The sequence below is a fragment of the Rhinopithecus bieti genome, unplaced genomic scaffold (genome assembly GCF_001698545.2).
Source record: "Rhinopithecus bieti isolate Rb0 unplaced genomic scaffold, ASM169854v2 scaffold_76, whole genome shotgun sequence".
In the NCBI taxonomy this organism is placed as follows: Eukaryota; Metazoa; Chordata; class Mammalia; order Primates; family Cercopithecidae; genus Rhinopithecus; species Rhinopithecus bieti.
Window position 1 is genome coordinate 2,828,736 of NW_016803343.1, and position 15,712 is coordinate 2,844,447.

General features: G+C 36.1%; 1 protein-coding gene and 1 long non-coding RNA gene across 3 annotated transcripts in view; one reads left to right on the plus strand and one right to left on the minus strand.

Moving 5' to 3' along the window:
* The window catches only part of LOC108532852 (uncharacterized), a 23,510-nt gene extending 11,567 nt beyond the window's left edge, over nt 1-11,943 (minus strand). The window contains exons 1-2 of the long non-coding RNA XR_001886567.1: nt 11,823-11,943; nt 7,970-8,064 (exon numbers count right to left, since the gene is read on the minus strand). This is a non-coding gene — a long non-coding RNA (uncharacterized LOC108532852). The remainder of the gene's footprint in view (nt 1-7,969; nt 8,065-11,822) is intronic.
* Nucleotides 1-15,712, plus strand: part of PEX5L (peroxisomal biogenesis factor 5 like) — a 186,139-nt gene that overhangs the window by 63,379 nt on the left and 107,048 nt on the right. For both annotated transcript variants that reach the window (XM_017877125.1, XM_017877118.1), the window contains exon 3: nt 11,929-12,033. In XM_017877125.1, the coding sequence (XP_017732614.1) occupies nt 11,965-12,033 (69 nt within the window). In that variant the 5' untranslated portion in view covers nt 11,929-11,964. The remainder of the gene's footprint in view (nt 1-11,928; nt 12,034-15,712) is intronic.

Below are 15,712 nucleotides of genomic sequence, written 5' to 3' on the forward strand. Positions count from 1 at the left end.
GGCTGGAGTGCAGTGGCCGGATCTCAGCTCACTGCAAGCTCCGCCTCCCAGGTTCACGCCATTCTCCTGCCTCAGCCTCCCGAGTAGCTGGGACTACAGGCGCCCGCCACCTCACCCGGCTAGTTTTTTGTATTTTTTAGTAGAGACGGGGTTTCACAGTGTTAGCCAGGATGGTCTTGATCTCCTGACCTCGTGATCCGCCCGTCTCGGCCTCCCAAAGTGCTGGGATTACAGGCTTGAGCCACCGCGCCCGGCCCCAAATGTTCTTTTTTAAATTTGTTCTCTGTTTACATACATATCAACTGTATATTTTGACTAATGTCTATATTAACTAATAGAAACATCTAAGTGTATATAATTTAATAAACTTCTAGCTGGAAACAAATAGCTTCGTTGGAGCATTCACATTTAGAAATCAAAATAAATTTGCTTTTTCACAAGAAAATTGTTTTCAAGCAGTTCAAAACTGTAATTTGAGGTCATGTGACTAAAACCTCCATTTAGTGAGAGAAAGCATAGCTCTGCTGGCACTGAATGACCACTCGAGGCACAATCTTCATTTAAATTTATTTTGGGCAACTATCCCTGACAATTAGGTCGTTGCATGTTGTATGAGGCCAAGGCTTCCAAATTTCTGGTTTTCAATACCTATGAAGTCCTTTTGAACAGACTAGAAACCACAAAAGGAATTAGCCCAGAAGGTTTAAAGTAACATTGTTAGTGAATTCTTTTTGGATTTTTCTAAACAGAGATGTAAGAGTAAGACCACTTCGTAGTCATTCATGGGTGGCTGTTCTATTAACTGTTTAGTTTACTAGGGCTTCCAAAACAAAGCACCACAGATTGGTGGCTTAAGCCATAGAAATTTATTTTATTTTCTCCCATTTCTGGAGGCTGGAGGCTTGAGATCAAGGTGTCGGCAGGGTTGGTTTCTTCAAAGGCCGCCCTCCTTGGCTGTCAGTGGATGTCTTCTCCCTGTGTCTTCACACGGTCTTCCCTCTGTGAATGTCTGTGTCTTAATTTCCTTTTCTTATGAGAATACCAGTCATATTGGATCAGGACCCACTCCAATGACTTCCTTTTAACTTAATTACCTCTTTAACAAGCCTGTTTCCAAACACAGTCACAATCTTAAATACTGGGGCTTAGTATCTATGAGATAGGAAAACCTATGATTTTGGGAGTACACAACTCAGCTCCTAACAGTTATTAATCCCAAATCATTAGAAACTGGTTTGTTATTATCTGCTGGTGGCTAGATTCAGCATCCTGGTCTTGCTTCTGATCCTTGATCTCTGTACCCTATTAGTCTCTTTTAATTCAAGTCATGTCAACTCTTGTCTTTGCTTATTGGCTACAGAGACTCAGACTTCCTCTTAACTTGCTCATGGATAAGACATTTTCTCCATACATTCATTATTTGCTGCTTCTATTGCTGATATTTAAGTCTCTCTGCTGTTTTCACATCTATTTTTCAGTTTCTTGTATTTGGTCTTCTTATGTCCCCTGTGGCTTCTAAATTCAAGTTCATTACAGTGTTCTCTATAATTGCCCTAAACTGGAAGAATCCAAATATCCATCAACAATTAAATGGGTAAATTGTGGTACATTCAGATGATAGAATACTCTGCAACAGTAAGAATAGGAGAACCAATGCTACTTATTCCATGGATGAATACAAGCAAAAGATTGCATACTTTGCCACCTATCTCATAGAGACAATTAAGCCAATGGAGCCCATAAGCTTAGCAGTCATAGTTCATAGTCAATTCATATTTCAGTACCTACTACGTGCCAGGCATTGTGGAAGGTTCTTTCATGTGTACTATTTCATGTAATTCTCAAAAATCTATGTAGACAGTAATGCCATCCTATTTTCAAAAGGTAAAATAGAAGTTTAGAGAGAAGAGTTTATAAAAGGCAGAGCTGGGATTGAAACTCCTCTCTTCTGACTCCAGTTTGGGTGTTGGTGCCAAAATGCCACATGGCCTTCCTACTTTCTTCTCCACTGACCACTTAGGCTCCACTGGCTCCGTTAGCTGGTAATCACCTTGACCACCCCCAGCTACATGCTGTCTGTGGCTTGCAGCTTTAAGGTCTTTCTATGCTTTTCCTAACTCTTCTCCACAAAGTGAGAGATTATTATTCATCTGCTTTTAAGGAACCCAACAGCATTATGAGGAGCCAACCCACACATTGCCAATGACCTCCAGAGAAATGTGGATAAGCAGAGGTGCCAGAGTCAGTTGCACAATTTTAGAATAGGAATTCCCAAAGTCTCAGCTTCTCTCTTGGAGCTGTTTCAGGGAAGTCAGGCAGATGGAGTACCTTAGCTGCAGACCTTCTTGGCTAGTAGCTTGTAAACCTGGCCTAGTTTCTGTAGTTTACTTTTCTTAAGTTATATCAACAGAACTGGGACATTTGGTGACTGGGGAACGAGCTGATAAAAACACTTGCACCTGCCAGAAAATGAGGAAAGCCACAGAGAAGGCTACTGAATAGTCAGGCTTATTCATAAAGGGGGTGAATTCCAATTCATTAGTTAATTACCTTCCTCTGGAATAAAAATGATATAATTCTACCTTATGACATCTGGATAAGTTTGCTCTTACATTCAATAATTTAGTAATGGTATATTTAACATACAGTTTTTTTTCTCATCTTTAAAAAAAGGAGGGAAGACGAGACATGGTGGCTCATGCCTGTAGTCTCAGCACAATGAGAGGCCAAGACAGGAGGATCACTTGAGGCCAGGAGTTTGAGACCAGCCTGGGCAACATAGCAAGACTCCACCTCTACCAAAAAAATTAAAAATTAGACACACACCATGGTGCACACCTATAGTCATAGCTACTCAGGAGGCTGAGGCAGGAGGATCACTTGAGTCCAAGAGCTCAAGTTTACAGTGAGCTATGATTGTGCCACTGAACTTCAGCCTGGGCAACAGAGTGAGACCCCATCTCAAAAATAAAGTAAAAAAAGGAGAATTTAATCTTCTTGCTCCAAGATAATGATCTTCAACATTTAATGGCCTCCAATTTGGTAGGAGGATGAAATTCTTCCTTGTGACTTGTTTTTTTATTTTATTTTTTTAAATTTGGTATATGTATTTTATTTACTAGAGGCAAGAAATTGGGGAAATACATCTAATCCCTGATAAGTAAAAGAATTCCAGAGATCATATGAATCCAAGGGAACATTTTCATTGTCTTGAACTTGTATTTACCTGCAGGGAATCTTATTTATTATATTTACTTTGGAATACTTTCCAATCATAAAATGCACTGAGAAACCAGGCCTCAAAACCTCTTTCACTACTTCCTTTCCAAAAGAGGCTATGTCTCACCTCCCCCCGTGCCCAAAACACATTGCTTCAGCATAGTCTATGCAACTACCTATGTTGATGATTAATGATTCTCATGCTTTACTTTCTCTTGAATGTTAAGATGTCCATCCATTTGTGCAAGTAAGGTACAAACAGTCTAGAGTTATTCCCTTTGGGGAGGCAGGGCAGAATTTCTAGAAAAGTAATTTTATATCTTTGTATTTTAGTCATTTTCCTTTACTTAAAATAATACCAAAAGTGCCTGTTTGCAAATGATCTGAGATATTTGACAAAGAATTGAAAAATTATACCAATAACGTTTAATTGGGATTACATTTTTTGTTACATATTTCACACAATCTTCAAAGGCCTCTCAAAATATAACAAATTTGGGATTCATCATACAAAAAATAAAACAACATACCTTTCTAAATTTACTTACTAATTATGAAATATGTATTATTTATGCCAGCCTCATTGTAAGGCCAAAGGCAAAACAAAAAAATAGTTTTAAGACAGATCACCCTAGATAGGAAAAGTTGCTTGCAGGTGTATAATAGAGAGGCTCATCCTTAGGATAAAATAATCTCTAGTAACTTAGAGCCACACTCATCAAAGAAACCTGAGAGTAAAACTTTACTGATTCAAAGCCAGCCATACGTGAATGAAGATCAAGTATTATTACCTTGACCATTGTTGTAAGATTGCTTGCAAAACAAAGAGGGTAAATAAGCCCTGGGACATGGTAAGAGTGAGATGGGGGAATGTGTAATCCTCTCAAAAAACAAACAAATGGTAATTGTTTGTAGACAAAGGGATCTTACTAATTAAAAATAAAGCCTTATCTGTCCATCAGAGCAGGTTTTCAGCATCTTTACTGGCAACATCTTATTAATTTTAAGGCATTTTTATTTAGCTGCTTGAAACTATTTTATTTCCTTGAGTCTAATTAAGACTTTTCATCTAATTCAAAATCACCTTCTGTCAAAGTTGGCCATATAATGTGATTTCAGTATGAAATAATTTGAAAAAGATATCCAGTACATGTATTTATTGAGTGCACCTGAGTGTTTATGTGCACACACAGAACTATACCAAACAATGCAGAAATGGTTCAAATTATATTAACACAATCTTTGCTCTCACAAGGCAGTTTCATTAGTGAGACACAGCCAAGGAATAGTTTACAAAATAAAAGACAATAGCAAGGTCCCAAGGAGGAGCTTAGTCTGAAGGCACAACTCAGAAATTTGGGGTATTGGACAGTTCTGTTCCTCAGGTGACCAACAGCATAGTCAGGAAAAAAAAAAAATGGCAAGAAGTACTTTGGAGCCAATCAGTGACTCTGGTTATAAAAGACTAATAGACTAAATTTTTTAACAAAAAATTAAAAATAAAAGAGCACAAATTGACTCAACTTGATCAGAAGTGCCCCCGGATGGTCAGGAGTCCACCCTGAGGCAGGCTGAGGCCTGTTGTCTGGTGGAGAGGTTACATTTTAAGAGTAACCATGGATATTACTTGCCAATGCTTTCTGCCTCGGGTCTAAAGGCTCCAGGCCTTTAGAGAGTATGTTTTAAGAACTACAAGATGAAAGCTGCTGTGTGAGCACATGCAATTATTATTTGTCAATTTAAAAAATTTTTTTCAAAGGCTTGTGAGTACTGTTAGGAAAGATTTCCTTAACAAAAACAGTGAGGCCAGCAGCAGTAGCCAAGGGGGCTGTTAGGGCAGGAACAGCTATGATGAGCATGCAGGACGTGGAAGCAGCATAGATCACCCAGAGATGACCAGGACAACCATTCCAGGGACAGCACAGCAGCAGTAGGGACAGCACACTGACTGTCGAGGAGACGACCCCAACTCAGAAGGAGAAGGGCCAATTTATCCACCTAGCATAGTGGACACAGTGCACAGGGCTCACAATACTTCTAAGCACCCATGGAAATGATTTAACTTCACTCTCTCTTAAAATCAGAACCCCCCACAATGGACTATTACAATTAATATACAATAATAAGTACAGTCTGGATTATTTTTGTCTTTATACCAATGTAGTAATAGAATATGATTTTTTTTAAGGCAGTAGCTCATGAAGCCAAAAGTGCCTAGGGCCCATGAAAGTCATAATCTCACCCTGCTCCAATCATTCAGACCAAGGAAAGTGAGTATACATATGGTGGCCATGGAATTCCAGTAATGTTCATAAGTGGAGGCTTAGAATCAAAGACTGTAGAGATTGGTATCCGTGACTTTCTCCCACCTGCTTCCTTCCCCCATTAGATCACATTCCCAGTCTAGGTAAAACAAATGCTGCCAATTAACACATAACACAAATGGAAGGTCCAGGAGTTATATAATAGAATGTGATTAGTGTAACTCCTAATTAATTAATCCCAAAAGACTTCCTAGAAAAGATGATGGCTGAAGAAATGTGCACCTGTTGCATGGAGAAAACAATGCTGGAGGGGAAAAAGAGACAGTAAGGGAGAAATACATAGAGGGTCAATTGGAAATCTTTCTTTTCAATAACCTGTGTCATTATTTTAAATAGATAGGCACCAATTTCTTTGCTGCAACTTGACTACCCTTATTAAGAAATTGTAAATCACATTTTCCAGCTGCAAACAGATCACTGAACCAATGGTGAATTCATCATAGATTGTAAATTCCACATATGAATCTCTATTTAAGGAAAGCAAATTCTGTCCATGCTTCCCAATTATTTACACCTAGATCTGTCCTTCTTTCAGAATGTTTAGAAACAAGGATTGACGAGTATGTCAAGATTTAGCTATTCGTACTACTTTTAAAACTTACAAAACATTCTGTTGGGAAGGAAATAAGATAGAACCAACATGGCCTGAACCCTAATCTACGTTGGGAGAAATCTACAGGGACACACTTTACTGGGAAAGGACACAGCAAAATATTGCCCTGACCTTTTCCTGTGTTAGGAGTTTGAAGAGAGTATGACACTTACGACACTAACTTTGACATTTAGCTCACCAAGTAAAAGAAAGTTATCCTGCTTCTGTGCATGAGAAACAAGAACCGCCATCAAAAATTAGCCTTTTGGTGGCTAGTTTTTTGCAGGTCCTTAATCCAGGGCCCAGAATTTTTTAGCATATGCAAAACTAAAGATGGTGCCAGGTGTGGTGACTCACACCTGTAATCGCAGAACCCTGGAAGGCTAAGCCTTGAGCCCAGGAGTTTGAGACCAGCGTGGGCAACATAGTAAGACTCCATCTCTAAAAAAAAAAAAAATTTTAATAAATTAGCAGAGTGTGGTGGCACACACTTGTAGTCTCAGCTACTTAGGAAGCCGAGGTGGGAGGATCCACTTGAGCCCAGGAGGTTAAAGCTGCAGTGAACCGAGATCACACCACTGCACTCCAGCCTGGGTGACAGAGCGAGACTCCGTCTCAAAAAAAACAACAACAACAACAACAAAAATATATAGATGTCAGGAGTTTGTTTACATGTATGTATACATAAAGAAATATATTCAATATATTCATCCTTGTAGGCTTCATGGTAGCAGGTCTATCCTTTAAATATTCAGCCTAAAAAAATTGCTTAATTGCTGGTTTTATAAAACAAAATAATTTTTTAATTCATGAAAATATTAGGATTGTTAATTTTATTTTCTTAGTTCTGTTTTTTATCAATTTTTGGCAAGAAGTATATTAATTTTACAATCAGAACAAAAGGAAGACTATTTTGAAAATTCATACATTATATAATTTTGGATTGGCAGAGATGTCTAGTATTGTAATCTTTTTTACTTTTCCCCTAATCTAACCTATCTCAATTTCTTCTGTATAATATCTCTGATAAAGAAACTCTGGATAATTGTTGAAAGTTTAAAAATAATGAAAGTAAGTTTTAAATTACAAATTCCTTGGTAGAAGTAATAGAACCTGCAACTAAACCAGTGGCCTGTGTAACTGTGGAATTGCATACTTTAAGTATTTTATGCACCAAAACGGACCTCAAGAAAGTCTTAGTAAAAGTGACATTTAATGGCATTTAGCTAGTATTTAATAAGAATTAGAGAGATGCTAAAGCTTATAAACCTACTAAGATCTACAGAATAAAAAAGAAGTTTGTATATATGTGAAATACTTAGGTTACTTTTCTGTGAAGATAAAAGCAGCAAAAGCATTTTGTTAGAAACGTGCTTGTGAGTAAAGTTATTGACCATTCCAGACTAGAGAAAGAAACTATTTCTCAGAAAATGTTTGCTTATGTGATTATAGTGAGAAGTGGCTGCTGCCCCAAATCTGAGCGAGATCATGAACAACGGACATTTATGGCAGTCAGTGAGGGCGACAGGGAGAGCCCTCCAGCCTCACTAAGCCACCTGAACAGACACCGGGATGGTAGAGACAAAGCAGGAAAGCCTGGAAAACAGGTCTGGGTTCCTGTCCTGGCTCAGCCACAGAATGGCTTTGAAGCCTTGGCCACATCACAGTGTCTCTGGGCTTCAGTGTCCTCAACTATCTATTGGAAGATAATATCTACCCCACAGAGTTACCACGAGATCAAACAAATGAAATTATATCAAACATTTAGCAGCGTGCCCAGCACGTGGTAGCTTCTTGTAATAGTTTAGCCCCTTCCCTGTGAAACAGGTCCAACCTTTCTCATCTGAAGCATCTGGTGGTTCCACAGTCTGGTATCCAGCCGGAGAGGGTCCTGTGATGTCCAGTATTGTGTGTGCTGTTTCTTATGTTCTGTATTTTAAAAAAGTAAATAAGTGGACCGTGACTGGGTTTTCTTAATAAATGTTAATGACACTGCTCTACTCTCTGTATTTCAATCATTTGTGCCTGCTCTTATAATAGAATTTAATAAAAAGATTATTCTCTAGAATTACTATTTGTTAGGAAAGCTGTCATTCTGTATATTTCCTAAGTGAAGAAACAAATGATGGAAGAAATAAAATATCAAAGAATTTTCCACAGGAAAGCATCGAGAAAATAAGTTTCCCCTTAATGCTGATATTGTTTTCCAGTCAACATTATTTCAAGAAATTAAACCAGGAAGTGGGAAAAAGTGATTTTGAAATATTACTTGAAAATAAATAGGCTGAAATTATTGCTGGAGGATACCACAATATGATAATCAACTTCTAAAATGTCACTATTCTTTTCCATTGTTGCTGAGTGGCATAGAAGCATATAGACAATGTTATCTAAAGTTTATAAACTGCTTATATGCTTGAATATATATTCAGTGTATATTTTATTGTTGCTCTCTTCATGTTGTCTCACATAATAGATGAAAACTGACCCTTTGGTGTGGTTATATTTTGAAAATTGAGTTTGAAGTCTGAACAATTACATATATATCTTACAATGTTTTAAGCTACTGCCTACTGCCTTCAAAAAAGAAAGAGGACCGGGCGCGGCTGCTCAAGCCTGAATCCCAGCACTTTGGGCAGGCGAGACTGCGGATCACGAGGTCAGGAGATCGAACCATCCTGGCTAACACGGTGGAAACCCCGTCCTCTACTAAAAAAACACAAAAAAAATTACTGGGCGAGATGGCGGGCCTGTAGTCCAGCTACTTGGGAGGCTGAGGCGAGAGAATGGCGGTAAACCTGGAGGCGGAGCTTGCAGTGAGCTGCAGATCCGGCCACTGCACTCCAGCCTGGGCGACAAGCAAGACTCCGTCTCAAAAAAAAAAAAAAAAAAAAAAAAAAAAAAAAAAAAAAAAAAAAAAAAACCTGCACAGTTATATTGTCATCAGCCCTGCAGAGCTGCTGATAAAGCAAATTTGTAAAGTCTCATGAATTGCCAAGCCAATTATCAGTCAGATTCTGATTTCTGGAAGCATCATCCCATGAGATAAATAGGCAAGTCAGAAATAACACAGCTTGATTTTAAGATAACAGGTGGAGGAGGCAATTTGATTTAGGGAAAATCTTGCATTGATACATGAGTGTATTCGCTTGATTTGGCAGTGGTTTTAGACACTGTATCTGGTACCATGGAGATGTCATTGTGGCAGACCTTCTCATTCTGTCTTCAGACTGTACCACACTTGTAAAACAGTGACGCTCATGGGGGATTATCTCAAAAGCCAAAAGGCTGTGAAGAAAAAAGTTGCTAGCAGTCTCTAACATGGGTGTGTCATGACTCTTTTCAGGTAGTAGGTGTAACCTTGAAGAAAAAGTGGCACTGTCTTCAAAAAAGTGACCTGACCCTGGCTTTGGTGGGTTTTTTCTGCAAGAAATAAAAAGCACCGCATGTATTTATCGTACATCCTTTCTAGCTGACCACTGCTTTGTTCTAGAGTTCAGCATGAAAGGACTAATTTTTGTTTTGTTTTGTTTTGTTTTAGTGAAATGGCATGTCCCTTGCTAATTCTAGCTATTATAGTTGCACATGTAAAGAAATATCTCTATGTAGTTTATGGATTGGTAGCATTTCAAATAAATAATGTACCGAAAAATTGACCTGAAATTTTTTGAGATGCTTATCAATTGACATTTTTTCTTAGCCCAAGAAAAGAATCTGATTTATTTTCTTAAATTAAATTATACCTTGTAACATTAGATTTATTATTTTAAATATAATAGCAATTGAAATATAAGCATGCCACTTTGTTTATTGCTATATTATTAGAACTTACTGAAGCATGGAAAGAATTCTTCACAAATGACTTTGCTCTTTTGAAAACGTAAGCTGCAAAATATTTGTTATAAACCGTATTTAGTCTGTAAATGAGTGTAGCTTTTAAAGATGTACTAAGTTTATAGTGTGTAATGTTTCATCCAAATAATTTTTATATTTTGCTAAAATGTTAAACAAGTTAATAGTGCCATAATAAATCTTTTCCCAGAATTCAGAATTGTTTGCATCTCCATTTTAGGAAGTTCACATTGCTTCATTAAAGAAGAAACCTGGAAGCGTTATGCACCTCAGTTTGTTACGCAATGAATCAAGTTATCATTTATTCTTCCAGAAGTCAGTTATTCTATGAATTGTGGCCATATAAACTTTTCAAAACACATACATATATGAAAATTACTACTGATGTATTTGCTGAATAAAATCTCTAGTATTTGATATTCCGTCTTGGAAATAACACATTATAATTCAATAATGCTAGTTATAAAGTCAAAACAAAACAAAGAAACAAACTTTCAGCATTGTAAACAGATACACACATTTAAAATCTATTAACTATACAAAAAATTTTCTTTGTTCTCATAAAGAAAAGCTGCCTCTGGCTACATTTTAGAAAGTCAGTGCCTGAGAAAATGGACAATGTTTTGATCCCTAGAGTAAACCTACCTTCTAAATACTTAAAGCCCTTTGAAAGCACGAGATAATGATGCAATTGTATCCTTTTTGTTGCATGGAAACGATCAAGCTCTATTAAGTTCTGAGTTAACATCAACCCTGGCTCTTAATTCCCTTTTCCAACATTAGACCCCCCATATGTCGGTTTTCGTTTCTTTGCCTGTGATAGGTCTGTCTGCTACATTTGTATTTTAAGTAGATTTACAACACAAATATTCATATGTGTTCTTAGTATAAAATTATTTTCTTCAGGGAGGCTCTACCCAGAGACCTGAGAAAATTGAAGCTTTTGTTTTAAAGTATTTAAGGATTATTTAATTTTACATAGTATGACATTTTCTCATTGGGTTGGAAAGGTAATATTTTGGGGATTTTCCCATTATACCATATCTAGTCTCAAAAAATGTAATAATCTGGTAAACTCAAATAACAGAAAGCCACCATATCCCTTTACAGTTTATAATTCTACTTCTTTGAGACAACTAACATAGGGGATATGTATGTGTTTGTGTACACATTATCTATATATATACACATACACATATGTATCTATAGATATATAGAGAGACATAGATTAGTGCCTCAATATTAATTATCCTTTACTGACATCTGTATTTATGGGGTTCTTCAGTTAAAAGACATTTCTAAAACTCTATTAAAATTATTTGGTCTGAAAAACATTGAAAGTTGCAGAATTTTTTTTCATCAAGTTTATAACATCACCACAGAACAGGCTGGGTGAATTCCTGTTATGTCAAGCCACTGAAGGATTTTTAGCTATTTTGCAACATTTTACTCTTTTTATCCCAATCCACTCAAAAATGGCAAAGACTCCAGAGATCACCCAGCAAAAGCCCTCTGTGGGAGTTGGATCCTGCTTCTAATCTCTATCCCAAATTCCTGTCATTCAAAATATTTAGGAATTATATAGTAATAATGTATAAATGAACATAACAGGCAACCCATAGTGTTTTTAAATTGATATTACAAAAAAAAATTCCTGTCATGTTAATTTCCTTAAAACATATTATACATTTAAAATACTATGTTAAAATTAAATGTAATATGTCAGCTGTAAAGGGGAAAAAGTAGCTAACTAAAAGTTCACAAATTATCTTTTTTCAGATTTTGTGTGTTTTCTCCTCAGCCAAAAGCCTCAAGATTCACTTGCAGCAGCCTACCTCTTCATTTATGTTGGATTGCTCTTTAAACATTAGAATATCTTGTAATAAATAATAAGTTAAAGATCTCTCCTGACACAAGTCATTGTTGATTTCACTGTTATAGGGAAAAGGCTCTAGGGCGGCAGATAAGGCTGTTGCCATGGTGATGAAGGAGATACCGAGGGAGGAGTCTGCTGAAGAAAAGCCCCTCCTTACTATGACATCACAGGTGGGCAGACCCATAGGGTTTCTGTAGGAAGCTGACATATGTTAATATATCAGACATTGTGATTCTTAACTAGAAAAAAAAACTTTAACTCTTGAACCAATTTTTTTAAAGACAGTTTCAATGAAACAATTATATAAATATAGATGAAAACCAAAATTGCTAAAAAAAAAAGAAAAAATCACCATCTAGTTATTTATTTGTGAATATTAATCTCATTACTCAACTTTAGTTAAGACAAAAGAGAAAGAAAATATATGTGCAAGTAAAACATGTTGCTTCTTTATAAAGGAGTCTTGTTAACAACTTTGGGAAAGAAATAACAATGAAACTAACAGTACATTTGAACAAAAAGAAAATCAAATTCCTGTGAATAAATACAAGTTATATTGTATACATATGTCAGTTTACCAGTAGAATATCTAAATTTCCTTAAATGTTAAATATATATATGTTGTGACTATGCATACTACATATATGTCTATACATATTTATGTGGATAACTAATTTACAGGAATGAGCCAGAAGTCCCTGAGTCCCCATGCAGAAAATGGCATTTGTGACCCCTCTCATACTTAGTGACCTTGAGAACAAAAATGTCATGTCTATTATAAGCACATGAGAGCCATTTTCAGCATTTATTATAACAAGTATAGAAAAAAGTCTGCATTTGTATGCAAAGAATGTGGAGACTGTGAATCCTATATGTCCTCGGGGACTTTTGAAACACCCTGTAAAATCTACATAAATATGTATAATGTACTCATCACCACTCTGTGGAACTACCAGTTTTAAAATCGCAAATGAAAAATATTTTTACTTGCATTTATCTTATAATTTAGATTAGATTATTTTAAACATTTCATTTTTTCCATTCATTTCCGATTATATGATTCAGTTCCGATTATATAGAACATGTCTAGAATTCGAAAAGTGTCCATTTACAGTCCTCATGAAAGGCATTTATATCAAAAGCTAAATTATGGCAACTTATTTTTAGAATATCAGCAGATCTCATCCCCAGCTGCTGCCAACATGTGTGGTTTCATTTTATTCTAAATACCATGTTGTAAGTTATAAAAATTATAACATATAACATCAAAATTAAATAATTTTTAAAGCTATTAAAGATTCCCAAGACTTTGGGATAAATTTTATGTTTTCAGGGTATTTTTATCCCAAAAGAAGAGATGCTTCTTCCTAATAACACATAGTAATCGTTGGAAAGAAATTTGCTTGATATTTACCAAATTCCTCATTCTTTACTTAGTATATGTAGTAAAACATATACAGTTTTACACTGATCTCTTGTCAATCAGAGTCAGACCTTTGTAGACTCCCATTTCCAAAACATTAAGTCCACAGTCACTCAGGTGAATGCTATTGGGTAGGGAGGTGAGAACTACTTGAAGTTCTTGCTTAAGGGCAGAGCCATACAACTGTAGATACGACCTAACCAAATTTGCAATTGGCACAGTTGTACTGTAACATATCATCTCAAGACTTCACAATCTAGGGCCGGCTCCAGTACCCAAAATTCTTTTTTCACAAAATCACGCATTGCTATGTACTTGCTGGTAATCTTTTCACATGTCCAAAATTACCATTATAACCTAAGCTTACATTTAAAATTTAATGCAAAATAATATTTTTGATTTTTAATTTAGAAAAGAAATTGTGATTATTACCATTTTCTCATATCCAGGACATGCGTTTGTACCAAGTTTTTCCTTTAATCCCTGTCTAATGTTGCATTAACTGTTTTTGAGGTATTAGTTACAGTTTACTGCATGAAGATTATAGAATGCTTTATTTGATGCATCATATTCTTGTTGCATACTGGCCAGTTTATGAATCAGCAAACAGAGTTCTGATTTATAAAATTTAATGCACCTGTTGTGTTGATAGTATTACAGAATTAATTTAGTGACAGCTGTGATACAATTATTTCTCAGTCAAATGCAGTTTTGTTAGTTGATATACTTTTTCCACTATACACAAGTGGCTTCTTCCCTGCTATGCACCAATGGCATGCACAAACCAAACAGAAGCAGAATGATCTGAAAAAGTGAGTACTTCCCACGACAACCATAGCATCTAGTCCGTGTATCATACCACATTCTTACTTGTTATCTTGTGTGAATGTACTACTGTCTTGACACATGTTTGTCCCAGTGTCTCCTGTAAAGCCCCTTATAACATAGAGCCACATACTGCTGAATACATTGATTCATCTTCATCACTGGTATGTCAATGCCAGCTGCTCATGTGATAGATTCCAGATATGTCTGAAGATAATTGCTACTGTATAAATAATGTCATTGGGACAATTATGATACATAAAATAGAAAATAACTCACTGAAACACTGAGCTTTTATCTTATGTCATAACTTTTCACTCAACAGACTGTAGGTGCAGAATAATCCCATATTCTAGAACTTTCTTGTATTACGCAATTATTATTGTGTGGTCCTCAACTTTTAGAGAAATTAAGCCAAACATACTCCAGTGGAGCTGTCTATATTACACTGAACAAATTGAATAATGCAGAAGTGTTGGCCAGATGACCTGAACTCAAAAATTGCTGGACCACTGAGAGCTGCTCTTTTTTGCTTAAAAATCGTTTATTTCATATTAAGCAAACAATATGCAAGGACTTCAGAGAATTTCAAGTACATGCTGTCCAAGACTAGCACTTAAATCAAATAGTATGTAAAAAAGCATGTGTTGATGAAAGGTTTGAAGAAAATATGTGAATCAAGTCTTTGAGGAAAAAAAGTTTCTCTGGACCTGTGCTGTCCAGTACAGTAGCCATGAGCTACTGAGCTTTATGTGGCTCCTGAACTTTATGTGGCCGCTCCAAATTGAGATGTGCTGCAAGTGTAAAATAAACACCAGATTTCAGAGAGTAATCAAAAAAAGGTATAAACTATCCCATTAATGATTTTTATAATGATCATACGTTGAAATGGTAATATTTTGGATTTTTTGATATATTGGCTAAATTAAATATCTTATTTAAATTAATTTCACTTGTTTCTTTTACTTTTTTAAACATAGCAACTAAAATGTTTAAATCATGAGGCCCTCATCATAACTGTTGAACAGAATATTCTATTCTAAAGGGTAATAGTATAAACAAATTCAACAGTACTCAAACACAATTTCAGTGTCTTCAGCAGCTAGACGGGGAAAGCATTCTGCCCCAGAAGCACTCTGATGTGTTACTCATCCGCACGAAACAAAAACTGTATTATCTTCCAATAAAAATGAAACATGACTCCGCCGGTAAGTGACCATCACTTTTCTCTCTTGGAGCGAACCTCAGAAGTTTTTTTGACCGTGATCTCCCCTAGACATTTTCTCGTAGCCCACGGTACTAGCCATTCATCTTTTCGCCCTAGTATGCCATCTCTTCTTGTTAAGGGACTTTAGTTTTCAAGCCCAGCCTTTGTTTTCTATCTGTCATCACCCATTATACCTCAGTACTAATTTAATTTTTGTTTCTGATAAAGATAAAAAGAGTAATATCCTCGATTAGAAGAATATTTTCAAGGCTACCAGTAAATACAGCCTTGTTTGGGTTTCCATTTCTGACTTAAAAAATTGTCTTAATTACGTTCTCCTGCCTGCTTTAATTTATTGTTAGCACTACCCAAGCTGTGATCTGTTCATTTCCCT